At 50.4% G+C, this 27,265-nt stretch overlaps 1 protein-coding gene across 6 annotated transcripts in view; it reads right to left on the bottom strand.

Annotated features, from left to right (window-relative positions):
- Positions 1-26,625, bottom strand: part of UACA (uveal autoantigen with coiled-coil domains and ankyrin repeats) — a 46,659-nt gene extending 20,034 nt beyond the window's left edge. For 2 of the 6 annotated variants that reach the window (XM_065076834.1, XM_065076832.1), the window contains exon 1: positions 11,531-11,704. In XM_065076834.1, coding sequence (XP_064932906.1) covers positions 11,531-11,587 — 57 coding nt within the window. In that variant the 5' untranslated portion in view covers positions 11,588-11,704. Of the gene's footprint in view, positions 1-1,026; positions 2,590-11,530; positions 11,705-26,413 lie in introns of those variants that run through there. The other 4 variants (XM_065076831.1, XM_021299327.2, XM_065076833.1 and 1 more) reach the window with 4 other exon arrangements.
- Positions 26,626-27,265: the final 640 nt, after the last annotated feature.

The following is a 27,265-nucleotide window of genomic DNA, read 5'->3' on the forward strand; positions in this document are numbered from 1 at the left end:
CAGAGCTACAGCAAGATCTACCCTCAACCAGAGCAGGGTCTGCTCATAAAAGAGGAGATACAAAAACAGCACACACCCCCAGCCCCCTGCATCTGCAGAACGATTTGTATAATTGAGTTGTAATCATCATTATCTTTATTCCCTGTTCTCACGACAAACAAGATTACAGTAGTCACGAAGTCTTAGCAACAGCTTACTCAGTACACTACTTGCTAAAAGTGACACGAAGTCATAAAAATAGACATCTAATGAAATTACAACCACTAGTGTTGCCCAGCTAAAGCGCAGCACTGATCTGTCAATCAATTAAAACACCCATTAGCTTAAAAGCCGAGGCAGCCTGGCTGGCGTAAGGAAGTCACAGCTTTGGTGACATGACCCTTCACTGCAAAGCTGCACACGCTGTGGGGGCCTGGCAAAGGTCCCTCTGCTAGAACGCCCTACCTTTTATTTTTAAATACCTTAGAAACTGCACATACAAAGCATCGAACTCTGTTTCCTCCAAATTCTCTTGCACATGACACATTTCACATCCTGAGAGGAAAGTGCTCACTTCTTGCGTGTTTGCCTCTGGGTTTAGGTTGCTGAGTTTCATACTTGCAGCTTATACCTGCAGCACAAACTCACTCAGACCTATGGAAAACCTTTTAACATGCCTTGCCCCCATTTCATAAGTCTTCTCATTAACAAGAGTGTTATTTAAAAAAAAAAAAAAAAAACAAAAAAAACAAACAAACAAAAAAAAAAAAAAAAAAAAAAAAAAAAACAAAACAAAACACAAACCAAATATTTTCGCCCCCCTCCTCCATGGTTGTAACACTTAAATAAATTGTATCCATTTTCTATAGGTAGTAAATGAAATGTTGTCACCCAAGTAAGGAAAACTCCTCACAGGAAGAGTAGTTAAAGACAGATATAACACACGTTAATTAAAAAGAAACCGTTCCAAAACATTTACAAAATTCAAGCTTTTGCATTTTTGCAGTTGTAAGGTACTGCCACTGATGTGAAACCCAGGATACCTACTGTGTCTTTGGCTGCACAAGAAAACCAACAGGTCATCGTGGAACCTGCCCCGTGGTGCTGCCAGAAGCAATCGCTTTATCTCGCATCAAGTTCCAAACCGCCGCAGCTCCCAGCACTGAGCGCAGCTCACACAGGGCGCTTGGAGAAAGGGATTCTCTGCACCGCCCTCAGTTCGTCCTGCTCCATCCTTCACTTAGCTTGGGTCCCCAAGGAGATTTTCTCCATCTTCAGGATCATCTTCAGACTTCATAGCTCTTAAAAAAAACGATGGGCTAACCCCAGCCTTTGCTGGTCCGGCTGCTCTGCCTGTCCAGCCCAGCGGCCCAAGAAAACCCTCCCGAGCAGTGGGTGTGCGGGGACAGACGCCAGAGCGACTCCGACTCACTAGTAAATATTGCCCAGAGCCGAAATATCTCGTAAACAATACGTAGACAGTCTCATCAGCCCAGATCTATTTTCTGATAATCCAGTACTTGATAGCTGAGCAATAGAAAGCAATAGCTATTAATACATTCTCTGCATGCCCGTGCCCTGAGTAATGCATTTTAGATTCAACCTTAACTAACGAGACGAGCATGCATGAAACTGTACTACGGTGTTATGTTCTGCAGACATGCAAACACTCACTTTAAAATAACAAACACATTGGTCAAATTAACTGTCCGCTGACATTAATGAAGGTCATACGTGTCACCACTAATAACACAGAAGGACTGAAATACTCGCAGGAGTAATTTTTTCCCATTCCACCACACCACAAAGCCGAAACCAGACTCATGATCAGACTGCAGACAGTTACAACTGCGAGCAGATGGAATGCATGATCTTATTTTGACAGAAATGTAACCGATTTTAAATTAGAAAACACACATGCTTCTGCTTAAAAAAAAAAAAAAACCACACATCCACACAACACCTCTTTTCCAGTGATGAAACCCATTCTGAATAGAACCTGGTTTCAGCTTACTGCTGCTGCCAGCCTGTCTCCCAACATGCGAAACGAGAGGAGTCACAGAGGCTGTCAAAACATTAAACAGACAGCACGTCGATTAACAGCAGGGAAGACTGAGACTCTCACAAGCCTTAAATTTAAATGGAGATCTCCCAAGTGCCATATTCAGAGGTCAACATGACAAGCAATGTGCTGTTCTGTGGGCAGGACAAAAACATGGTGCAGAGCCCGGAAAACCACATCCACACACCCCGGAGGACACACGTAGGAGACTGCAAATAACCTCACCAATGGGTCTTCTCGAGAAAGAGATTTTAAAAATCACTCACTCGTATCTGCACAAATTGACACTTTCCCAGCAGCTTCTAAACTATTCCACACCATTTGCTGAGCACCAGCCCTTGGCCTCACAGCACGAATGTGTTTCTGAGCAGAACCTTCCAAGAGGCCTCTGTAATTACCGCCTGCGTGACAGAGCCACTCCAAAACAGCACAGGGATCACCAGGAGGACTGTGTCATCTCCAGTTATCTTCTGACCAGAACCAAGTCTGTCTGCTCAAGCTAAATGTGGCATTTGGGGGGAAAAATAAATACGCTTTACAAAACACACACCACACCTTAACTGAAATCGGTTTGGTGAGAAACTCTCTCAGTAAGACTATCGCTTCCAGGTGTACAGTCTTTGATTTAATCATCCCAAAGCTTTCCCTTGTCTCCATTTTAAACCACCTGCAGACACTTGTGAGCTGCACTCCCCCAGCAGCCCCTTCATGCTGAAGACCCTCTCAAGACAGTCCTGACCACCGGATCTGGGCTTGCTGAAGCGTGTCCCCACTGCTGCCCCGCCAGCCTCGGCCCAGCCCTCAGAGCAGCTCCAGTGAACAGGGCCCAGCTGCAAACTCACACCCATTCAACTGCTCTCCACGGCAGCTGAACCTCAGACAGATTGAAGGGTAGAAACTCAGGAAATGTGCTTGTGTTGCATTCTTTCAGTGTAACCAAAGTTTGAAACCTAATTCAGATTTCTTTTTTTTTTTCAGAACAAAGACCATTAATCAGCTATAGCAGCAGCACAGATCTCCAGAGGTGCTAAATCACCAAACCCACCACAGACACCTAGCTAAGGCAAATATTGCCCATTTTCTCTTAACACACAGCACCTGCTTTTCCTAAGCTCAGCCTGCCAAGAATTCTTCCAGCTCCAGGTCTCCAAAGATAAGAGAATATTCCATCTTCACCATCTGGCTGGGATCAAAAGTAATGCTTGTTCCTATCAGCTTCTATCTGATGTGCCCTCAGTTTGAGGGCTCGATATTGAGCAGACACATCAGGTGTGTGCACACACTGTCCATCCATCTGGTATCACACTGCCCTTGGAGATACACACAGTGCTCAGAAAAAGTAAACTAAACAAGCACAGAATTATTTCCCAGATGTTCTCCTAGCATTCAACCAATGCCTTACACTTCCTGGGCTAGAGGGAATCTACCTACAAGCTTAATAATTCTGAATTAATTGCTCTGTTAACTTATCAATTTTTTTCTCTAGCTTTTAGCATCCTCAGCACGCTTTGGTAAGGGACTATACAAGGTAACTACATGCTGCATAAACAATTACCTGTTTCTATTCTCTGGGCCCAAAATCTCCTATCTTATGAAATATTTAGCAGATGAGAAGTCAAACTACTTTACCTACCCGCAATCCTCATCTCAAAGGTACCTTTGGACCATCACATAACATGACTACAGCCTCCCACCCTGCAATGCTTTCAGCCAGCAGGTAACAAACATCAAATCAACACCCTGAGCTATTTGCTGAGAAGAACACATGGCATCATTCAGAATCCAAGTTTATAGGAGACTCTTCAAACTCCAGGCCTGGAAACCCAGGCTGTTCCTCACTCATCATTACGATTAAGTATTTAAAGATGAGAGCAGTGAGACCACTAACGATGGCTGCTAGAGATATTTACACTCATGACATATTTGGTACCCAGACTAATTACCCTCGCTTTTCTGAGCAAACCAAGACAATATGTTCTAGTCACTGAAGGCAGTGGAAAGTGCACAGTGTTGCTAAAATATATATATATATATATATATTTATATATATATTTATATATTGTTTGTATATATATATTTGTACAGTGCTGACAACCTGAGAAGCAACTAGCAAAGATAATGCTTAAAGTTTTATTGTTCAAGGATATATGTTTATCAATAAGTAAAGGCAGCACCATACTTACGGAATCTGAGCATGGAGTTACTGAGCACCTTCTCTGTCTCAAGCACAAAGAGCAAAGCAGGTGGTGTTCCTGGAGCGGGGACAGGATCCCCGCATACCCGGTCACCCACAGGTTTCCACGTAGGAACCCCAGCTAATAAAGCACCCAAGACACATGAGGAGAGAATAATAGTGGGGTTACAGGGACTCAGATGGGACAGAGAACCCAGCCCTGCAGGCCCATGGAAAACAATTCACAACCCTCAAATCCCAGCAGCTCTTCTGCTTAGACTTCTCAACCCGAGTATTCTCCAGAGTAAAATTCTAGAAGCCAGAATGGAACTTTCAAGACTTTTCATGGCAGAAAAAAACCCACTAGAAGAGATTTCTGTTCATCAGTGTGAGCACAATCCATGAGGAACGACTCCTGTTTGAGAACGCACCAACCTTTTTTGAAAAGATAATACAGGGCCAGGGCCACAAGAAATACTGGTCTTACTGTTGCAGCGGAAAAAATAATGACAAATTAAGTTGTTGTTGAAATAGAAGTATTGCTCAGGAAACTCGCACCTGAACTGGGAATTATTGCTCATCCAGAGCCTCTAAACACTTTTGCCTACATAGCTGCAAAACACTGGACACATAATAAACAGCATATTTAAATAAAACACGGGCAGTCTTTAGCAGTCATTTAACTCACTTCAGAAATACCAGCTGTAATTCAAAGCAGTTCTTAAAGCCTTCATCCTGAAAGCTGACATAAACCTGTGAAAGTGAACCAGCTCCCGGCACTGCTGGGCCAGGCAGATAATCCCATTAATGGAAAAACCCAACGGGGACACATCCTCCTCTAATGCCATTAGCGGGTGACATAAGCACATAAACCACCCTGAGCACAGAGCTCTGGTCAAACCCACCACCCCCACCTACAGCAACTGCTCACAAATATACCAGTGGTCCTGAAAGTTATCTAGACAAAAAAACACTAACATCATATTTTTATGGAAACAGTTACAAAACTACAACTGCAGTTTCTAAAGTCTGTGAAGGTCATTAAATAGAATAACTTGTCAAAGAAGAGACCAAGAATTATTAATTTTAGGCCCATCTTTGTGACAAGATTCTGATTTTTCCAGTTTAGGTCCCATTCGGGAGACATTTGAAACACATGTGTTCTGGAAGCCGAGCACCACTGAGAAGGACAGGCTCCGCTCACCTGTCAGCCTGCACATGCAATTTTCCTGCTCGTTCTACAGAGGTCAGAGTGCATTTGTGATTAAAACCAACATCTGAACAGACACACCCTGTGATTTACTTTATGGCACAAAATGACAGTTGCTTTTGAAGTACTTTGATTTATTTAAAAACTGCACAAGTGACAAAATGAAAGGACAGGTTAAGCTACTGAAACTATTTTTTAAAGACGTGCACCAGGTGCAGCTTCCCCCTCTGGTACAGATGCACATCAGCCAATACCCCCTGTCCTGCAGCGTCTGGCTCATCCGCAGTTCCCTTGAAAATCCTGCACATACCAGGTTTAGGAAAGGGTGAGCTCAGCTGGGAGGGCGTGATGGAATGGCATTTGATATTTTATAAGCACATCTTGCTTATGAGGATGTGTCTGTATTCACATACAAATTGTTTGGAGTTTAAAACTGCAGGAGTAAGAGGGATTGTTTAGTCTGCAAAGGGAAAACCAGCCCCAGCTTGAATAGAGGGCTCTTGTTTCAGCCGCAGGTTCCCACACGCAGTGTGTTATCACCTCATTTACTGCCATTTCTCCATCTACGGGAAAAGTCATTGAATGCTATAAAGTGGGTGAGGCTTCGTGTAACAAGCGGTCAAAAATAACAGCCTTCCTAGGCCTGCTCTGGTTCTGCAGCGCTCGCAAAATGCTTATGTCAAGAACCCATAGTAACAGTTGTGCTGTTGCATGGCTTGGTTCTATATAACTGCATCCTGTAACTCATACAGGCAAGAGTCTCCTAATGAACAGGTTACGGCAAAACAAGCAGTAACCATCTAAAACCTCACCAGAAATGTTCATTATTTCACCCTATTATTAAGGCATTTTTCTTCCTACTACAAGTTAGCATATCACATCAAGATCAAGTTATTAAGCATCAGGAAAATACTCAAATCTACTTCCAGCTATCCAAGTAGCATGTCATATAGTCCTCTCAGAACCGTCACAGGTGCTTAAATCTGTGTCAAATAGCACAAATAGCATATGTCCATCTGCAAGGAGTGACACGTACCGACCAGCTGGAGTAGGGAGAAAAACCACCAGCATCAGCTACAACAGCACAAGATACAGTGCAAGTGTCAAAGACCACTGTATACAGCTCCCAAAGGAGACATACTCGATTTGGTTTGGTTTTTAAACACAATTTCCTCATGTATTGCCAGCATACAACTCAAGTGTACCTTATTGACAAAACACCCTCAAATTCTCGGCCCTGAGATACAGACCCACTTGGACACTAACAAAAGCGATCTGAACTACTTACGCACTCTGGGAACAAGCCTGTGGGTTTGGAGCTGCATTTTAAAAGTCTGAGTACGTTTTACATTAACTGGGGCTGCATTTACACACATTAAAGAACACTGCCCTTTGACAGCAAGGAGAGCATCACCGCTCGGGCACGACCAACTGATTTGTATACTTCCATTTATTAATAATGGAGCATCAGAAAATATCAGGGGTGATGAAACACAACCTGACTATTACATTCCTCACACAGCCTCAAGCATGTGTGCACAGAACACCGCAGAGAAGGGAACACCGCGGAGAAGGGAACAGTCTGACTCAGTCCTGTGCGGCCTCCATTAAGTAATGGAAATATGTAGACAGTATTAGTCTCTCAGATATTGCAAGAATTTGCTTGCTAATAAATATTAATATTTAAATACTGATGAGTACTACTTAAGTTGTATCTGAGCAAAAGGTCAGATGAACTTGAAACAGATAACCAGCCTTATCTGCGCAATTACGTCTGCAAAGCAGCTAAGGACATTTAACCTGTACACTTGCACTCGCTGTACCTCCAGTTTTCAAAATATTTTTAATTGCTACATTCCAAAATGATAAAGCATTAACAAATAGCCCTTCTTTGTAACGAGCCTGAAAATTACAATGCACCTGCAAAAAGGCTGTACCACAAAGCTTTTGCTGTACCAAAAATTGCCCATGTTGACTGAACTCATGTTTCTTCAACAGCAACCACAAACATCAAACAAGCACATAATTCTATTTAACTAAATGCAAATGAATCACAAAGGGTTTTTTTTTCCAAGGAACACACACATTAACATGAGCCTCAATAAAGCTTTCTGAAATGCAAACATACCCTAAAGAACAACCACAGCCTAAGGTTTGATATTTGAATATGACAGTGGTGCTGACTCTAGGCTGGGCTGCCTGAAGATGGGATTGCAAAGTCACCTCCACGTGTCCACAACCGGGGAGAGGGAAAAGCAACTTTGCTCCAGCCAACAGCAGCAATGCTGGAAAAATTCTGCTAATAGATCATAGCATTGTGATCAGCATGGCCAACAGAAACCGTTCTGTCCTTGCACAGAGCAGAGAGGTGACAAAGTGCCATGAAAATCTTGTTCATTTACAAACTGATGCGTGTTACCAGAAGCACGAGTTTGTTTTGTTTAAGAAGTTCAACACAGGAGTGATCTTGCATGGTCAGTTCAAACTAGGTTACCAAACATCAGTTTTTTACTTTATTCCTTCAGTTACTGGTGTGTATTCCACAGCACACTGGTGCTACAAATCATTTTTAACAAAGTCACCCTGCTGTACATACAGAGATAGAGTGTTGCTGATTAATCATCATATTCAGACAGAGTTCTTCCATTCCCTTAATAAAATGGTGGGATCAGAACAAGAGGTGGTACCTTACCTCTGCTGTTAATTGTGTTTTGGGTCAATCCACAGAGTTCCTCCTTACACAGGGGAAAGTCACTCAGTTAACAGCACTGGGCAGTCTCCACAGCCTTAAACAAGTTCAGCTGTCACTAACTACAGAACTTAACCAGATATTAATTTAATAACCACAGATCATCATACCAGGCCAAGCGCTCAGACGTCTGCCTTTGTTTCTTGCACAATGGTTTCTGCTAATTATATATCATGTTCTGTTTCTCTTAATTAAAAACAAACCAACATCACTTTTCCTGGAGGAGAAAGGACTGATAGAGGCCTTCACATAGTTTCACATCTGCTCCTTCTCATGACTCGTGGGCAGCGCTGCTGATTTCTGAAGTGTGTATCTCAGGCCAGCTCCGGCTTTCACGTCGTATCTTGGGATGCAAACAACCCCAGCGAGAGCAGCCCTGCCCAGCACAGGGACACAGCTCTGGCTCCCCCACGTTCATACAATGAGGCACCTCAAATTTCACAGAACACCTCCACAGCTATTTGACAAGTGCTAAAAAAAAAGAAATAAGTAGGCAACCCTTCCTGACCACCCACAGAAGCCAACAGTCAGTGAGGGTCAGTTAGCAAAGGTCTGAAACAAAAATAACTGTCAAACAATAAACCAACCTTTTTCCCAGCATCTTCTCAAGAAAAATGAACCCATGGGCATTTCCTATTTGCTTCTTCTGCATACAGCTACAGACAGAATTTCTAACTTTACTGGAAGAACACATTTTCTAAACACAAACTAGATCACAAACATCCATGTATTTTGGAATCTCAGAAATACCAGCAGCACATGCTGCTGCAGTCACCCCAACAGGACTGACTATATTAATTAAAATCCATCTTGTAAATGGAGGTGAATGAGGCATCATTCTCTGACTGACAGTGACGAACGTGCCCTGGAGGCTTCGTGCTCCACAGAATCTGCTGTTAAAGTCTCCAGCCTCCACCACAGGAAACGAGGAGCATTTGTCTCACTATTCAGAGCACCGAAGTTACTGAACAGGACGCTTGGATTATTTTCCAAGCACCAGCCAGCTGGAGCTGGCAAAAATCAGATAATTCCATTTTCAGACACAACATTCTGGATAATTGCAGAATTGGTATTAACTATCATTTTTACGTTCTGCTGCTTTTCGCAGCTTCCCTCCATCATGAGACAGGTAAGAAAGCCGTTCCCAGGAGATCAGAGAGGGCGCGTAACTATTACCTTAACCTGGAGGAAAATTTTCAGAAGCATGATGAGGGGATTAAGTTTCTCCACACCCCCAGGAAATAGCACTGGGCAGGGGCGGACAGGAGAGGGAGGAGGTTTCTCCAACAGGCAGCTCTTTTACCGGTTTCCAGCAGACCTGTGGAACTGGGGCTGGCAGGACTCTCACCCACCTCCCCTCCTTCAGAAACAGCAACCCAGCTTTTCCCAACCATCCCCATTCAGCCGCACTGTTAACACCCACCCATGCAGATGAAGGTTTTTTTTCCCTATATACAAGGTTGTAAGTTGGTGTTTGGTTAGCCAGTGGAGCGATCACATAACTAAAATACATAATAAACAGAGGAAATGAGTACATTATGGGTACAAACCCCGGGTTTTAAAGGATCATGGTGAAATTAATTTTCCTTCATGTATTTCAGAATAACTTCAGCTCTTAAAAGCACTAATGCTGCGCAAATCTACTTTGAAAGGAAGGCTTGTTGAGCCTTCACCTATAGAAGTGAAAAATCTCCACATCTATTCAAAAACAAATATGAATGCTGTAAGCATTGAAATTTAAATATTGTAGGCTTAGTCTGAAATAACAAATAGTTCTGAAGTATAGAACAACTAATGAATCACATAAAGCAGTGCCAGCCTACACATTACAGAGTATCATAACAGACTTGTGAATCACTCCTGTGCACAACGATGCGCTTCCACTCTGAGCTGTCCTTGTGTCAGACGAGGTCAGTCAGCAGTTCACAAGCCTGAATATCTACATATCTTTCAAATGAGCTATTATTTTCAAGTCCTAGATTCAGATCCAATACAAATTTGCAGGAGTATTTTAAAAGACAGCTCATATATTAAAAGACAACTGATACAAGTCAGCATATCGTATTAACCTGCCCTTTTCCGCAGTTCCATGTAGCCAGCGGCAAGTTCAGCAAATCAGTGCAAGAAGACAGCAATAGGCTCAGGAGCGCAACCCAGAGCAGACTCCCAGAGAAGCATTTACTGAATGGTCACAATTAAAGGTGATTTACCACACAAAGTAATTTCCAAATATAGCTTTCTTCTGCTACAATAGACCTCTCTCATCAAAAGTCACCTGTAGAGATGAATCAAGTAAAAGAGAAAACCAATAAAGTCACTTAAATCCATCTAACACTAGCCCAAGATTTGGAAGCAACGGGGAACCAGACACAGACAGTGGCACCACCACAGAAGTACCCGCTTCCCAGAGCCTGCGACTCCCCCAGGCCCAGTATTCCCAGTTTGGATGATCACAAATTGCAACTGCATAAAGTCACTAACCACTTTGAAAGCTTTTTGCCCACTTTCCAAGTAAATCCTCCCTCTGTGCCCTGGGATAATTGCTCTGATCTTGCCACAGACATTACTAACATTGAACAAGATACTGCCAATGCCATGAACACACATCTCGGCAAGCCCTGGGGCGCGTTGCCAGCCAGAGCTCAGCAGTGGCTCCCAAAGATCTTATGGAAAAAAAACCCAAGGTGTTAACTTCTGCTGGGGCCAGAGGTAACATGCGTTCACAAGCTTGTTTTCCGAGCGGCCAGGGAGGCCTGGGCAAGGGGCTGGTGCCAGGTGAGGCGTGTGTGCTCATCCATGTTTCCCCACGCCAGTGCTCAGGACCCACTGCCTGGCCCTGCACCCAAACCCAGGGGAACCCACTGATCCCGCACAGCCTGAGCTCACTGAAGCCCAGCTCCCCCCACCGCCAAGGTTCTTAAATTGCCCCAGAAAACCTCATTTCCCACCGACTCGCTTCTCCCGAGGTTATACCGGCTCTTCCACGCCCTCTGCCCCCAGCAAAGCCTCAGCTCCCCACCGAGCCAGGACCCCTGTGCTCTGCTCCAGGAGATGCCCGGCACCCCAACCCCTTCCACTGCTCCCACCCGAGGCACCCACAGCCCCCACACCTCCCGGAGTCCCCAGACCCCACGCCTCCGGTCTCCGGCCTTACATCTAAGGAGAGCCCCGCCCTCCCCCAACAGCCCCCTCCCCATCGAGCTGCGTGTCCCACCCGCAGAGCTCAGTCCCGCCCGGTAACCCGGGGGCTCCCCTCGAACAGCGCCAAAGCCCAGCAGTCCCCGGCCCTCAGGCAGCCAGCGCTGACCGCCTCGCCGCTGGGGATGCCTCTCCGCCCCCAGCCCCGCCGGCACCCACCGTGCTGCCCCCGATGATCGCTTCGTGTTTCTTCAGGCGGGACTTGAGGCTCTTCATGGCGCGGCCCCGGGCGGGCGGGCGCGGCACCGGCCCCGCCACGCGCACCCGCCGCCACGGCCGGACCAGGACGGCCCCCGCCCGCCGCGACACCCCTAGCCCGCCGCCCCGCCCACCCGGGAGTCGCAACCAATCGGCACCCGCCCGCGCGGGGGAAGAACTGGGGGAAGAACTTCCTCATTTTAAAGGCCGCCTGAGGGGTGTGAGTGGGGTCTTACCCCGTACAGAGCCGCCCGCCCGCCCGCCCGCCCGCCCGCCAGGGGGCGCGCCGCGGGCAGGGCAGAGGCACGCGGTGCGCCGCTCTGGCGCCAGGGCAGCCCCTCGGGGGCAGCAGCGAGAGGGCGGGCGGGCCTTGCTGTGCTGAGGGGCCGGGACCGGGCACGGCCTGGGGCTGTCCCGGGGACACCGCCTCGGATCCCCGGGGCACCGGTTTCTATCCCCGGGGGACACTGCCTCCAACCCCCGTGCTGGGGAGGGAGGCCGGAGCTCCCAGATCGGGTGGCTGGAGGGGGCGTGGGAGCCGGGGCCACGCTTGCCAGGAGCAGCAAATGCAAAGCGATCACTGGCCTTGCAAATATCCTCGCTCTTAATAAAGGAGGCGCTTAGTTGCAAGAGATCTTACGAGCTGAGTAGAGGCAGCGTTTAAAACAGTGTAATTAACTCCCTGCTTCTCTGTCAGGAATGTCTGAGAGTGGCAGTTTGTTTTGGTCACAGCTTTGTTCAGCCCGAGTCTATTTAACATCTGCTTTTCATCCCATTACTCACAGTCTTGTCACACACAGTGCCACAGCACCGGAGAGTTTAAGGTCATGCACAGTTTTGAGACTCTTTAATTACAACCCAGGGATTGTGTTTCAACTCTACAACCTTGCTTACGGCAGCAGGATTGCAGCTATTCAATCGATACATCCCTCTAATGTAAGCAGAGCTCGAGGTAAATGTCGCTGCTTTTCAATCAGCTCAGGCAAACCATGGATTCAAACACAGTTTTCTCTATAGGTGACCTGTTCAGAGGCAAAGACACCTGGTGTCTGTAAACAGACTCGTTTTGTGCACATCGGAGTCGCTGGGGAGCACCACCTTGCTCCAAAATGAAACCCCTCCCCACAGGAGTCTGACCCCCAGCCTGAGCTCATCTAACAGGGATTAAGCTCAGATTTGAACTCTCTGGAGAAACTACGTTAATGCTCTGAATGCCATTGAATGTTTTTGGTGTTCTCCCCAAACAGCCGCACTTTCATGCAGTGTCTCTGAGGAGCCACCCCCATTCCCCCTGGGGGTGCCTCTGACAGAAACTCAAGGACCAGCATCTCCTTGGAGCAGAAGCCGGGGAATCCCCTTTGAGCCCTGGTTCCCAACACTTCAGCCTGTCGTTGCCATCCTGTCACCACTGGCACGGGTAATCTGACCCTGCCAGGCACAAATCAAAGTGACACGGTGGGTAAAATAAGAGCAGCAGCTGGATGCTGGTGAGACCAGGATTCCCCAATTATTTTCTGCCCATGGCAATACAAGCAGTGGTTTCCCTTCATTAGCCGAAGGTACAGAATTGAAAAAGCAAATTTGTAGAGCACACTCAAGCCACAGAGTGTTTGCATCAAGACCTGCAGAAGCACGAGCCAGCAGCGTTCATGTCTGCTCACCAACCCAAGCCTATCGCTGAGCCCCAGCACCAGTCTAATCCGGGGCAGATGAACTGGCTTGATTTGATAAAATCAGAACATTGTCTGCTGAGTTGTCACATAAAATAGTTGGTTCATTAAAAATGTTTTTACTACCCAAAGTTTCAGCTTTACAAAATGACTGACTTTCAGGACCAAGCTAACAACAATAAATTTCTCCTCCTTCCACCAAATTTATGCTGTTTAAAGGAAGCTCCTTTTGAGTCACTCTAGTCCAAGGGAAAGCAGAATTTTAGAAATAACCCCTTGCTCTCATGTCAGTGCTGAGAAGCTGCACATCGCAGTTTCAGGTGCTCAGCCGATCTCAGCGCTGTTCCCTGTCCCCAGATCACACGCAGATGTGCATTTGCACCAGCCAGCTGGGTCTCTGCTCCCCTGACGCTCAGCAGCCCCGGCAGCCCAATGGCATCTGCCTCCCGCACCTGCTGCCTCCGCTGAAGCCGATGACGGGGACGTTTGTCCCAGCCCCACTGCGTTCCTCACGAGCCAGCTCTGTGCAGGGTGAAGTGATCGGCCAGATCCACCTGTGCAGAGCCTTCCCCTGTTTGCCCTCCTGTAGAAGCAGAAAGCACCCAAGCACTATCTTTCAGCCCTAGTGCCACACGTGTCGGCACAAGAACAAGATGGTTCGTGTTAAATTACGGGTGACTGACTTGTCCATTTGACTGGCATCCAGGCTGTGTGGATTCAGGAGGGAACGCAGGGATCTCCCTGCCTCAGCACCTCTCCCTTCGAGTCCCCAGCCCAAGCCGGGCCCTGGCAGTGCGGTCTGCACAGACGTCTGTGCTCTGGCCCTTCCCCTACCATGGCGCCAGAGCTGTTCCCTGATTCTGGACACATCTACTGCAGTCTTTTTCTCCAGAATTCACACGTTGCTCTCCAAATTAATTCAAGCTGCCACTGCTAAGATTCTTGGCACATAGTTCCCACTACATCACCCTCTCCGCATCGCATCCCCTCTCTGCCTGTTCGCTGGATCCATCCTCATGTACTCTGCAGCACACTCTCACCAGCACTCTGTCACTGGTTCTTGGCTTCTGTCGCCTCGTTCCCCACTTGTGTGGCCAGACTTTCTCCCAGCTCTCTTGTCAGGGAGAGGAGCCAATACAGGCCAGTCTGCCACGGCTTGTGTTTGCTCTGTGTGGGCACAAACAGCCGAGCACAACCCGAGGGTGCTCAGGAGTTCACTGCTGACAAACAGAGACCAAATGGAAATTTGTTCCACTGTCTCCCCAGCTCCACATATTTCTTTGTCTGCAACTTTATCCTTCAAACCACAGGTTTCTTTGGAACAAGGGCTGACGCGGACTGGATGGCTCCTTACGCATCCAGTGGATGCCTGTTTGATGCCCATGCATCAGCAGTTCTGTGCACCAGGAACCACTGTCCGTGCTCCCTGGGGCCCCGGGGGAGCAGCCACAGCCCTGCTGAGCACAGCGGGGCCACACACACACACACAGACTTAGTGCTGGTTCAGTAACCACGGCTAAAACCTGATCTAAGCAGCTTATGTAGCCCTGAAACTATCACGCTCTGTATCTGCTCAAATGTTTCATTTTTGTGACAGCCTTCCCTTCCAGCAGCACAACAAAGGGTATGTTTATTCCAGCAATGTTTGTGTGATAAGTGCTGAGTTAATGGCACACAAAATTTGCTGGCCGGTCCTCTAACAGGCCTGGGATCTAATTAATCTCTGGCAAGTTCCCCTGAAATAGAAGCCGTGTTGGCCTGCACATCTAGCAGTTGAGACAAGCTAATTGGAGCCAAGCTGTACAGTGAGATAGGAGGAAGGAATAGCTTCACCGTCGTGGAGGTTTTTTCAGAGTTACAGTGCCAAATTCTGCCTTTCTGCTCTATTAGAAGGGCACCATCTGTGCAAATCTCTTCCCTGCAGTCAGAGTTCAGGAAGTATTTGAATCAGAGTCACAAACTAGCACAAAGTGAGGTGGTCATGCACACCACAAAGCGAGGTGGTACTGGCTCCCCCATTTGTGCGCGGCAGAGACCTCAGTGACCCCTAGACCCACAGCTTCACTCAGTTACAGCTGGCGGGGGAGCAGCCTCTGCACAAGCCAACACACGGCAACATCTGTCCCCAGTCAGAGTCTCAACAAGCTTTGGTTCTCAGGTATTTTATAAGGCAGAAAAGCAAATCAGTCTGAAAATATGACACTTCTCCAGGCATTTGAGTTATCAATCAGTTTGCAACAGAACATAAAAATCGAACCCCAACCTGACTGAAAGGGAAATGCTCTCCTTGCTTTCTATTTCTACCTGGGTCATGAAATTACTCAGCCACTTCCTGCATCACTTGCTGCCTTAATCATCTGGATAAATTAATCTCCATGCAGGGCACACACATGGAGGAGGATATAATTTTGTCTCCATTTGCTCTTGAACCCATGAAGAGTCACAGCCTGCACTGCAAGGACATAACTGCCTGAAAGGAGGTTGTAGCCAGGGGGAGTGTTGGACTCTTGCCCCAAGGAACAAGCAAGAAGATGAGAGGAAATGGCATCAAGTTGCACCAGGGGAGGTTGAGGTTGGACCTTGGGAACAATTTCTTCCCCAAAGGGCTGTGGGGCATTGGAACAGGCTGCCCAGGGCAGTGGTGGAGTCACCATCCCTGGAGGGGTTGAGCAGACACAGAGATGAGGTTCTCAGGGACATGGGGCAGTGCCAGGGGTGGGGAACGGTTGGACTCGATGATCTTGAGGGTCTCTCCCAAACAAAATGATTCTGTGATTCTCTGATTTTACTCCTTTCACCCCCATTTTGCTCTGGGCTCCAAGAAAGGGAGAAGGGAGGAAACATGTTTAGACGGAAACCTCCGTGCAGCCAGTGTTTACACACTGTGCTCCTGAAGCAGTCTGGCATGATGCCCAAGCTTAGGGAAAAACAAAGCGTGTGCCAGCCTCTTGGGAGCTGAATTTGACAAAAGCTCGGCTGCCAACTTGGCTGCTGTGGCTTTTCCTCGCAGCTATTTCAGAGCAGCGCCTGGAAGCCGCAGCGAACGCTCAGCCCCACACCGAGCACAGAGCCCCAACCCACACAAGACCATGCCCACAGTGCAGAACCGCCAGCGTGTGACCGAGAGGGCAGCAAGGGAACGCGGGGATATGACTTCCCAAAGCTGTTCATCGGGTCAGAAGTGGGTGTAGAAACCAGGACTGGTGCTACTGCCCAGACAGCCAACAGAGCAGGCTGTCCTGCATACTCATTGATGATTAAAACACACCCCAAAAGAAGATCATCCCCAAAGGCAGGGAATCTGTTTTGGCAGTGGGAGTGGCGGGTAAAGCTCAGGTTGTGGACGAACATTGAGGCAGAAGATTTCCTCCATTTTTCCCACACGTTTGCAGGAAAGTGGCTGATTTAATTTTCATAACTGCATGGGACTCTGGTTCCAGTTGTGAGGGGAAGATTTTGAAATATCGCTAGGAAAGACATCCATGTAAAGGCATCTTGTCTTGGGTCTCCACTCTGTGGCTGAGAGAAGGCAAATAAGTTTTCAAAGAAGTGAAATTGCTGTGATGAGACAACAGCACTGAGAGACAGCCAGGAAACCTGTGGTGGTTTTAGCACCGTGGTCTGCAGCGTCTGTGTGACAAATCATATTAATTAAGCAGCACATTCCGACAAGTGTAAGGGAGCTGAATTTCCCAGTGAAACTAAAGGGAATGTGTCACATTCAGACTGCAGTTACTGCCCAGGGAGCTGTGACTGAACTTTGTAACGTGCTCTGTGGTTGTACCGGAGCAGGGGAGTGCTGCGGAGCCAGAACTGGAAACAGAAGTGCGTGCAAGACATGTACCAGAAAAAATCTCCTGTTCACACATGCATCAGGAAATCGTCACCATTATAATCTGGTTCCCTACACAGCAAATGAAAGCATGGTTTTCAGGAGGGAAAAACAGGAGCTTCAGTTAGATAATGCAGCTCCTGTACCAGAGGAGCTGCTGTCCTGGGACACCCAGGGCAAATCTGTGGAGAGACACAGCAAACACTGAGCAAACAGGGAGCCCTGGGTTCTCCACAAGGTCTGCGGGATTAGGAAAGCACTTCAGGAATGGTCGTGAGGGCAGAAAACACAAAACAAGCATCTGGAAACGTGGAGATCCTGAACTAATCCTGCAAGCACTCCCTGAGCTGCAGCTCCTGCGTGGGCTGGCCTGGAGCAGCCAGGGGACCACGGGCGTTTCATCCCAACAGGCTCTGACAGTGCCCGGCTGCTCTGTGCAGAGACGGGCAGGGGGACACCAGTGACCTCTGTGCTGGGACCAGTGACATGGCAGCAGCAGGACAGAGACCCAGCACCCAGGGACCGGTTTGGCGACAGAGATAAAGCTTTACCACAAACACGGTAAAGGGGAGGACAGACAAGTAGCAGGGATAAAGAGGAGTGATAAGGAGCCTAAAGGAATGCAGAGATCAAAAGGAACTTCACCAGACCTGGATGCCTGCATGGGCCTGATTGAACAAACCAGACGGGGAGTAACCATGCTGTGGTCTAAGGACTGATGCATTTGCAGTGAAAGAGAGAGAAAAATATGTCTCTGTGGGAACATACAGTGTGCAAATCCATCGGAACACTAGCCGAGCTGCAGACAGCTCTTCAGGGAGACAATGTTCTGTCCATGGAGAGCCAGCCCAGTTCAGAGGGGAACACCTCCAGTGGCTGTTTGTCCTTAGCACATGGTTCAGAGGGGAACATCTCCAGTGGCTGTTTGTCCTTAACTTGTCGTTCTGCGTCCTGCTGGCTCTGTTTTGCTGGCTGGCAACACTGGAACCCAGTGCTTCCAGGCAAGACCAGTCGCAGTTTCCAAAGCTTTAGCAGTGGAGTCAGTAGCAAAGCAAAAACTCTTCCTGAGGTTCTTGTATGTGTGATCAACAGCTTGGAGCTTTGGTTAAGCTCAAATGCATCAACAGTGAAACCGGAGCCCCTTGACCTTCAGTAGCTCCCTCACACCGTGGCTCCTCTTGGGACCTCCCATCAGCACAGGACAGATCCTTGATTCATTTTGAGGTTGATGAGGAGCAAAGCAAGCAGGGTCCCAGGTTAGCAACCATGCAGGCACGGATTTGTAATGTGATAATAGCAACCACCGCATCTCCTGCGATAATCCTAAACAGCAGCATCTCTGAAGCCAGAGCAGCACCATGCAGCTCTCCAGCCTCACAGAACAGCTTCATTATCTGCCACACTTTGTTCTGGTCAGCAGGAAACCAGTGGGGTTTTAAATCTGCCTTCAGCTGTGACTGTGGCTGAGCTGCAGCTGCAAAACTGGGGGTCACAGGAGGGGCAAGAACAGAGCTGCAGCAGAAGAGAAAGGGGAGATGGGGGGACGCACAACCCCTGGCGTGACACAGGGAGATCAGGATGCCTGGGGTGACCCACAGGGTGACACAGGGAGATTGGGGTGCCTGAGGTGACGGCAGGGCTGGCACACAGCTGCCAGCTCTCACTGACACTGCCCAGTTCCTGCACTCACCGAGTTCATGATATTCCTGTAAAATCAATCTTGGGCCTGCATTTACTACTCCCTGTTGGCTGCCAGCCGATGGCAAACAGGGTGTGAATTTCCTGCAAATGGGATTTGGTTCTGGAAAGGATCTTTGGCTCAATCTGTGCACAAAGCCGGGAGCTGGTGTAGCTGCAGAGCCCTCGGAGCAGCCCTGGCAGAGGCAGCACTGTCCCCATTCCCGAGCCCCCCTGGCACGCCAGACAAGGCAGCGAGGGGCCGCCCGAAATACCTGTCCGTTGGGTTCAGCCGCCGTGTAACGTGAGCCCGCTCTCCGCTATTCAAGGATGGATTTTCTCAAAGTCTTGTCATTTCAAGAGAGAGACAAAAAAAATAACCACGGGTCAAAATACCCAAACAGCCTGAGAACTATGCAAAAAAGAGGCCTTTCCTCTGGCCCCTCTTCCCCGTGGTTTTCCATGTGCCAGGGTGTGCTCAGAGCAGACACCAGACACTGTCTGGGCAGCCAGGGCCCCCCCCAGCACCGCCGGGCAGTTCATCCCCCCGCAGAGCATGCACACCCCCATCCCACACTGCTCCCGGCTCTCGAGGAGCCCACAGCCCTGGCTGCGGGGACACTTCTGCTCCTGGACTTGGTGCCTAAATGCAGGGCTGGTTTTAGCTGGTGAGCCTCCAGCCCTGCTGAACAGCCTCAGTCTCCTTCTCTCTTGGATTCTGTGATTTGAACATGCTCGTTTGCCCAGTTACTCAGGTCCAGTGAGCAATCTGCATTGTGACTCCATCGATAAAACAACCCCTGTCCTGCTCACAGGGCAGCTTCCACTCTCACATCCCTCCTTGCCCACAACCCAGCAGATAATTCGAGAACCTCTGAAACAACCAGCACCGCTGGCCTGCATGCGCAATCGCCTGGCCCTGCTCCCTGCCCGCACAGCCCGCGAAAGTGGGGGAGAAACACCTATAAATCTGTTTTAATTCCAGTTTGCTGGGCTGGGGTGGACTCTGCCATAAGGATTTCCCCCACATCACACTCCACTGCAGGGCAGGCAGCTCCCCAGCCACATCCTCCCTGTGCTTCCAGCTTGAATGGAAACAGGAGAAGCCGGAGGCGCTTCAGAAGTATTAACTACAAAGGCCTGGAAAACAAAGGTCAGGGTAAAGCAAGCAGGGAGAAGCCTTGAAATGAGGAACTGACCAGTCTAATACAAAGTAATAATCAGTGTTAAAAAAATCAAATGCTCAGGATGTCATGTTCAGGCACAAAGCCTTTCATTTCAGCAGACTTTGCAGGTCCTGCCAGCGCAAAGTGTTTTTCGGTGGAGTCGGTCCACACGGATGTGCTCTGCCTGCACTCGTCTAAGGTTTGTGTGCTGGAGGAAAAGAGAGCGGCCGCTGGGTGACACACGGCTCTGACACATCCCTCGTTAGCAAGGACGCTCACGCTAACGAGCTCACGCTAACGAGCTGCCGCTTTGATGCAGCCTCAGAAGAGCATTCCAGGCTGCCTGCACATATCACTGCGCTGATTTACAGCTGCTGTGTATTTTGACATTTTTGTTTTTTGTACTGATGAGGGAAATAAAATTATTTGTATTTTAAATAAAAGCTTAATTACGGAGCACAAGACCCAAACATCAGGGCAGAGGGTCTGTTGCCACGCCACCCTAATCCAAGCCGTTTCCTCCTCTGTGTTTAGCATTCCTGATAATGGAATTTGGACTGATTAACATTTCCATATTAGTTATTTCACATAATCTTTTCTCCAGCCATGGTAGAGACTAGAAACACACCATTTATACTTGCTTAGTCTCCGATTAAGCGTCTTGTCCCAGCTCCTGCCAGCCAGAGCCCCCGGGGATGAAAGGCTGCTATGTTTAACTGATGCTAATCTCGATCAGTTCCTGAACGCAGGAATGGTGTCCGTTCCCTATAAACCTCTGCCCGGATAACAAGATTTGGATTGCAGGCTAATCCGGGCTGGGAAGGTGGCTGGTGATTGGTGTGAAGCGCAGGAGGCAGAAGTGCGGACACAAACGGGCACTGCGCTTTTTAGTGATGGGGCACTGGTAACCGCCAGCCCAGAAATAATCCATCTAATTTTACACCTGCGCTCATTCCTCCGTGCTGGGAATTCTGGGCAGATGTACCGCAGCCTAAAATTAGAGCAGGTTACAGACATGATCTTTAACATGTTAAAAGTAGAAACATGCCATGGGATGCAATGTCCTCACCCATCACTCCAGCCTTTTTCCACTCGGGTCGGCAGGAACACACTGCCAGCAGGAGCACTGGTTTCATCTCCTCGGGTGCTCAGAGGACTGGCTCAGCACCAGTTTGGGGTTATTCTGGGGCAGCTGGGGTTTGGCCCCTTTACAAAAAAAAAAAAAATCCAAACTGGTTTGTCACACACCCGTTCTTAATCAAAATTAATTTTTATGTATCATTAATTCTCTCAGGAGGAAAAAAACCCACAAACCTAGCATGTGTAACTGCATCTGTTTGGAAGATGCTCCATAGGCAGCATAAGGGGGATTTCTGGAGAGCAGAGGGGCCGGGGCAGAGCCACAGCCCAAGCTCTGCGGACACTCACACCCACCACGGATGCCGCTTCACAGCAGGACCAGCATTTGATTCATCTTGACAGGCGGGCAGGTGAGGTTGCAGCTGCCACCCAGGTTCAGCTGGGGCAAAGAGACACATCAGAGCAAATTAAGGGGAAGAGCTTCTGCTGTGAAACTCCCATGAGAAAGAATGAACAGGAGCAACTACTCCCCAGCCGCTCCCATGGGCTAATTGCTGAGAGCCACAGCCCAGGAAGCCCAAGCGAGTAATTATCCCTCTTTGGGAGCAGGATTGTCACCTTCCCCATCGTCACCTCCCCTGCAGCCAGGTTCAGGCAGAGGCTGGAGGTTCGCATGGGTCAGGGCTCCCGAACAGCAGCTCCAGCACCCTGGTTTGGGCACGGTGGAGGTCTTGCTGGCCGTGGGCTGGAACGTGCCAGCAGCTCCGCCAACGGGAAACCCAAGTTTCGGTGCTGATTTAGAGCCCAGCCCTGATCACATCAGCGCTGCTGGGGCCGCAGGACGCACAGGGATGATGCTCAGCCCGTTTCCATGGAGAACTCAGCAATGAGAGGAGAGTGGGCTGGGATCTTCATTTAATACCATTCAGAGAGCTGGGCCCCTGAATAATAAATCCCTCTTGTTTGTATAGAAAGGAGACACCAGGTTTCCACTCTCCACCCAGTTGAAAAACAAAAGCAGCGATTGCAGCAGCAGGAGCGTCCAGCTGATAAGGCGCCCGCAGGCCTGCAGGGCCAGCACACAGCGGGATGCTCCAGGCCAGTCTCCACCTGCAGAAAACTTTCCTTTTCCCTCTGCCTGCACAAAACACTTTTCTTTCCCCTCGGGGCGTGCACGATGCTGTCACAGGGTCAGGAGCCAAGGCGGCTGCCCGTGGCATCTCCTGGGCACAGGCTCCTGGCTTCAGGTGTGCCCAGACTCTGATGGAGACCCACAGACCCCATCTGCTGTGATGGGGGCCCCGTGAAGCCGCCATGGGCCAACACACAAGGAACGCAGAGAGGGGACAGCAGGCAGGAACGGAGCCATGCTCCATCCCAGACACCAGCTCGGTGCTCCAGACGAGCGGGAGTCACAATCATCAGCATACTGCAGCCTGGGAGGTGACAACATCCAGCAGTAACAAATGCACCAATGGGAGAAACGGCCTCAGAGCAGCAGCTGTGCCAGGAACCGTCCCCATCGGGACCAGCTGCGGGACGGGGGCTCCTCCTGCTGCGCCCCAGCTCAGCTGCCCTGTCCTGTGGCAGCTCCCTGCCCATGCCCAGCTGGGTGCTGCCCAGCCAGTGGCACAAACCATCCAGAATCCTGTGGGGAGATTTTCAGCTATGAGGGCTTTAAATCCAGCCCAGCTGAGCTGGCCTGGGCAAAGAGGAGCACGGCAGGGCTGAGGAACCAGGTATGAAACAGCACAGGGAGCAGAGCAAGAAACCAAGGCTGTGCTGAGGGCACTGCAGCAGCTTGGGGCTTTCAACCATCATCTCATTTTGCTACTGAGGGACTTGGGACTTCCTCAGCTAGGTCTGCGTTCACAGACTGTCTCAAACCTCTGGGGCAGGGGGACAGCAGCACCTTCCCGGGGCTCTGGCTTCCTACAGGGAAACAGTCCCAAATCCCCACGGGTTTGGGAGGACCCTGCCCCACTCCCTGGCTCCAGCACATCCCGGCAAACAGCTCGGCTGGGTCTCTGTGTCCCAGAGCCAGCTGCTGAACCCAGCACCCAAAATCCGGGTGGCAAACAGTCCGTGTGAGAGCACGAGGGCAGCTGCAGGGTACGGCCCGAAGCGCAGGGTTCCTGGCACAAACCGTGTCCCTGCACAGACAAAAGCTCCGGGCACGGCCCAAGGCAAACAGGCTGCGCCGCAGAGGGACGTGCGGGCATGTCTGGGCACCGCGCTGGCACAGCTGCCCGGGCCGCCCAGCGCCGCCGGGGAGGTGGCACAGGGCTGAGGGTGCACCGGGGGTTAAACACAGACAATGGGAGGCCGCACAGAGGGAAAACCTCATGGCTCCTCCGCAGGTCCAGCACTGCCGGCATTCCAGGGGGGATGGACAAGGGGCTGAGCACCTCCTGGTCCTGCAGTGCTCCCAGAGCCCCATCCCTCTGCACAACTGCAGCCTATCCCACTGTCTAAAGGCACCTGGTGAAGGGAGAAGGGCCAAGACCTGCGGTTATTTGGCTGTCCCTTTGCTGGGAGGATGAGGAGTTTCCAGCGAGCCTGTTTTGTAGCTGGAGGAATGGCTGGGAGCCAGAAGCCACATGCTGGCATTCTGAAAAGGAAGAATTTGGGGGTGAAACATTGGTTTTAGGCAACGTTCTCCAAATACATTAAAAAAAAAAAAAAAGAAAAAAAGCAAAAACAACAAAGAAAATCACTTCAGACTTCCTGAAACATTGGCTCCCACCCACTCCCCCAGGACATGCCCTGGGGATGCAAGGGAGGGAGCAGGGCAGAGAAAAAGAAGAGAAAGGGAGAAAACAACTAATAAAGAACTAAAAATTGCACAGCCCTGTGTTTCATTTGTGGAGTTTGTTCAAATGTATAGTTTGCCCCGAGCCTTTCACAAAATTTTCCTCGCTTCTCCCAAGTACCCTTGGGAATTAAAATGCCATTTCTCACAGTCTGCTCTTAAAACCGCTTGTGGCAGGAGCAACCAGGCCCGTCCCGGGGCAGCCAGGCTGCAGCACAGGCAGGTCAGGGACCCCCCTGTCCCCCCACAGGGGCCTGTGCTGCTCATTTCCAAATAACAGCGTTCAGCTGTGACACCCACACTGCGACACCCACGCTGCCCCGGCAGCTCTGATCTGTGGGAGATGTGGAGGACGAAGTGTGTGCATGTTGTTCTTCCATCAGCCAGCCCCAGGAACAAGGACATCCCCCCGCAGCCTTTCCAGGGGGAGCAAGTCATTCCTGCTTTAAAGAACAAACTAATTAGCAAGCAGCCTTTCTATCTGGATTTAGCAACCCTTCAGTGCAAATTACAGGTGACAGCAGTGTCAGAGCCCAGGGCTGCGCACCGCCCTCGCACGCTGGCTGCTCCTTGTCCCCTGCGAAGGTCGGGCAGCCCCTGGGTCCCCCCACTCCTCTGGGTTGTGGTGCTAGCAGGTGCTGTCCAGCCCAGGGCTCCCAGACCCACCGGGCGGCTGCTGGGACTCAGGATGTGAAGCCATTTGGGAAATGACCTGGACCAACATGGGCCATGGTGCGCTGTAAGAGGAGAGCTGGGATGGAAAGCACGCAAGCTGCAGGCACATCTGTGCAGCACCGTGCCCCTGCCTCCCCCATCTCACGAGGGGCAGCGAGCAGAGACACTGGGCTTTCTGCAGGCACGGCCCCAGAGGAGCCACCCCCGCTGTCCCCAGGACGGGCAGCAGTGAGCAGCTGCGGCCAGGAGCGCGGCCGCGTCCCACATCTCCTGCAAAGTGCAGCGTGGGCTGTGGTTTCTCACAGGAAGGGATGCCCTTGAAAACACTCAGCATTGGTCTTATTTTTCTCCCTCTTTCCTGCAGACAGGGAGGTCCTGCAGGCACTGTGCTCACGGGTGGGAGGAGCAGGGCCCCTCGCCTCTGGCACTCGTGGAGGCTCTCATAGAATCACCCTCAGGATCAAGTCCAACCTAACCTAAGTCTAGCACTAAACCATGTTCCAAAGAGCCTCATCTTTTGCTCAGTATCTGCTGGAAGTGGTAGGAAAACCACCCTGACCATGTACCTGCTGCAATTTAACTTCCCCTTCACTCACTGTAAATCTTTCTTTAAGGATCTCAACCTTGGCTCATGAGCTGGGGTTTCCTCTGTGGTTTCTGGGGGTGCCCCATGGCCCCCTCCCTTCCCAAGAGTGAACCCCTGCAGAGCTCTCAACCCCTGGCAGTAACTCCCAGCTTTTCCTCTCTCAGTGGGGAGGTTTGGGGGCTGCTTTGCAAACCGGCTTGGGGAGGAGCAGCAGGCTGGTGGGCTCTGGTTTACTGGGCAGGAAGGAAAACCAGGCTTTCCCAAGGGACAGGATGTTCCTCAGAGTAGTAATTCCCCAGCTACACTGTGCCTCCAGGTTCTCAGAGCTGGTGTAAGATACCAAGGCAGGGAAAGAGAAAGGGATAATGCCATGGACATGGAAAGTTAACAGAGCCATCCAGCAGCAGCCACTGGAGGATCCTCAAGGGGAGATGCGGGTTCTGGCAGATCCAGTCACCCCCTGCTCCTTCCCAGCTGCAAAAATAAGATTTAGTTGAGGAGAAGCTGGTGACAGTCCCCTGACACCCAGGAGGACAACGGGGTCAGCAGATCCCGCAGTGGGACCGTGCAGTGACGCCGGCAGGTCCCTGGGGAGGGTTCTGCAGAGGCTCTCCACTCTGCATCGCTCCACTGTTCTGCTCACCGATTCCCTTCGTGTTACTAATTAACAGGAGTGAGCAGGGCATGGCTTCGGTGTAATCCCATGTGGCATTAGAATGTGTGTAAAGCCACTAGTGAGTCCCCACAGGCAAAAGCCTCTCACAGTTAATAGAGAGCCACACGGAGACTTAATGGACTTTGTCTCAAGCCCCGCGGGGGGACCCACGAGCTCTTTACTCCCTGGTGTAAGCACCTTATCTCTCAGGGAAGGCAGCGCAGGCAGCTCCAGAACCTTCACTCATGGTGATGCCAAGTCCCCACACGCTGGCACGGCCCCGTGTCCCCTCACACCACAGCCGAGTCCCTACACGCTGACACAGCCCCGTGTCCCCTCACACCACGGCCGAGTCCCTACACGCTGACACAGCCCCGTGTCCCCTCACACCACGGCCGAGTCCCTACACGCTGGCACGGCCCCGTGTCCCCTCACACCACGGCCGAGTCCCCACACGCTGGCACGGCCCCGTGCCACCCACCAGCCCTTCCCACCAGCGCAGCCCCGTGCAGGGTCACATGCGACACGGCTGCACCAAGGGCACAAACGAGAAGTGGTGCCGGTGGGCCCGAGGCGCCGCAGCAGAGCCCCCCAAGAGCAGCTGCTGCCGCGACACATCCTCAAGCACCGGGGACACCGCGCACAGACATGGCCAGAGGGGACAGTGGGAAGAGGTGTGGGAAGTGCTGACCTGTGCAGATGCCGGGGAGCCTCCTGCTCCTCCCTGTCCATCCCACGGGGGCAGAGCAGGGGCCGAGGCTGCCGAGCTCACCGAGGAAGACTCTCTGTGAGGATAGAGGAGCATTAGGATCATCTGACACAAGTGCTGCTGTGCTGGGCAGGCTCTAAATGGCAGCGGGAAAACAAGGCGAGGATGCACCCAGCCCTCCGCACCCCACAGCACAGGAAATCACCCGGGCTGGAGCAAAGGAAGGAAAAAGGCAAAACAATGCATGGGGCAGGATCCAGGGCTGAAGTGCCAGCACCCTGACAGCCACAGAGCCAGGGTCACCCTGACGTGCACCGGGAATAACCACTGCTCATCCTCAGCCTCCTAAATAAAATAATTTTCCATGTGTAAAAGCATTTTCTGCAGGAGAGAGCTTGGCCTGTTGAGCCTCCCCAGGTTTACGCTGCCTGTCCCGCTCTCAGTTTTCCAGTAAGCACCAAGTAACCACTGAGGCATCACCAGAAGGTCCATATAGGTCTCAGGTACAAATGCTGTTCTACAAACATAAGCGCACTGACAGCAAAAGGCTGTTTTCATGCTCGGAGCAGTTTGGCAAAGGATAAACTCATTGTTCAGGCTCAGAACATAGTCTGGGTAATGACCATGATAAATAAAGAGCAGGAGTTAATTAGCCTCACAAGGCTGTTCATCAAATGCTGAGAAGAGCACACAGGGATCACGACAATCCCAGGCAGCAAGCAGAGCGCACATCTTGTCACACCCACTCAGCTTCTTGCCCCAGCCCAGCGCTGGGCAAGGGAACCGGTACCCACGGCCCATCTCCTCCAAACTGATTCCCACCTTGGAATCCAC

This window comes from Columba livia, chromosome 11, assembly GCF_036013475.1.
Source record: "Columba livia isolate bColLiv1 breed racing homer chromosome 11, bColLiv1.pat.W.v2, whole genome shotgun sequence".
NCBI lineage: Eukaryota > Metazoa > Chordata > Aves > Columbiformes > Columbidae > Columba > Columba livia.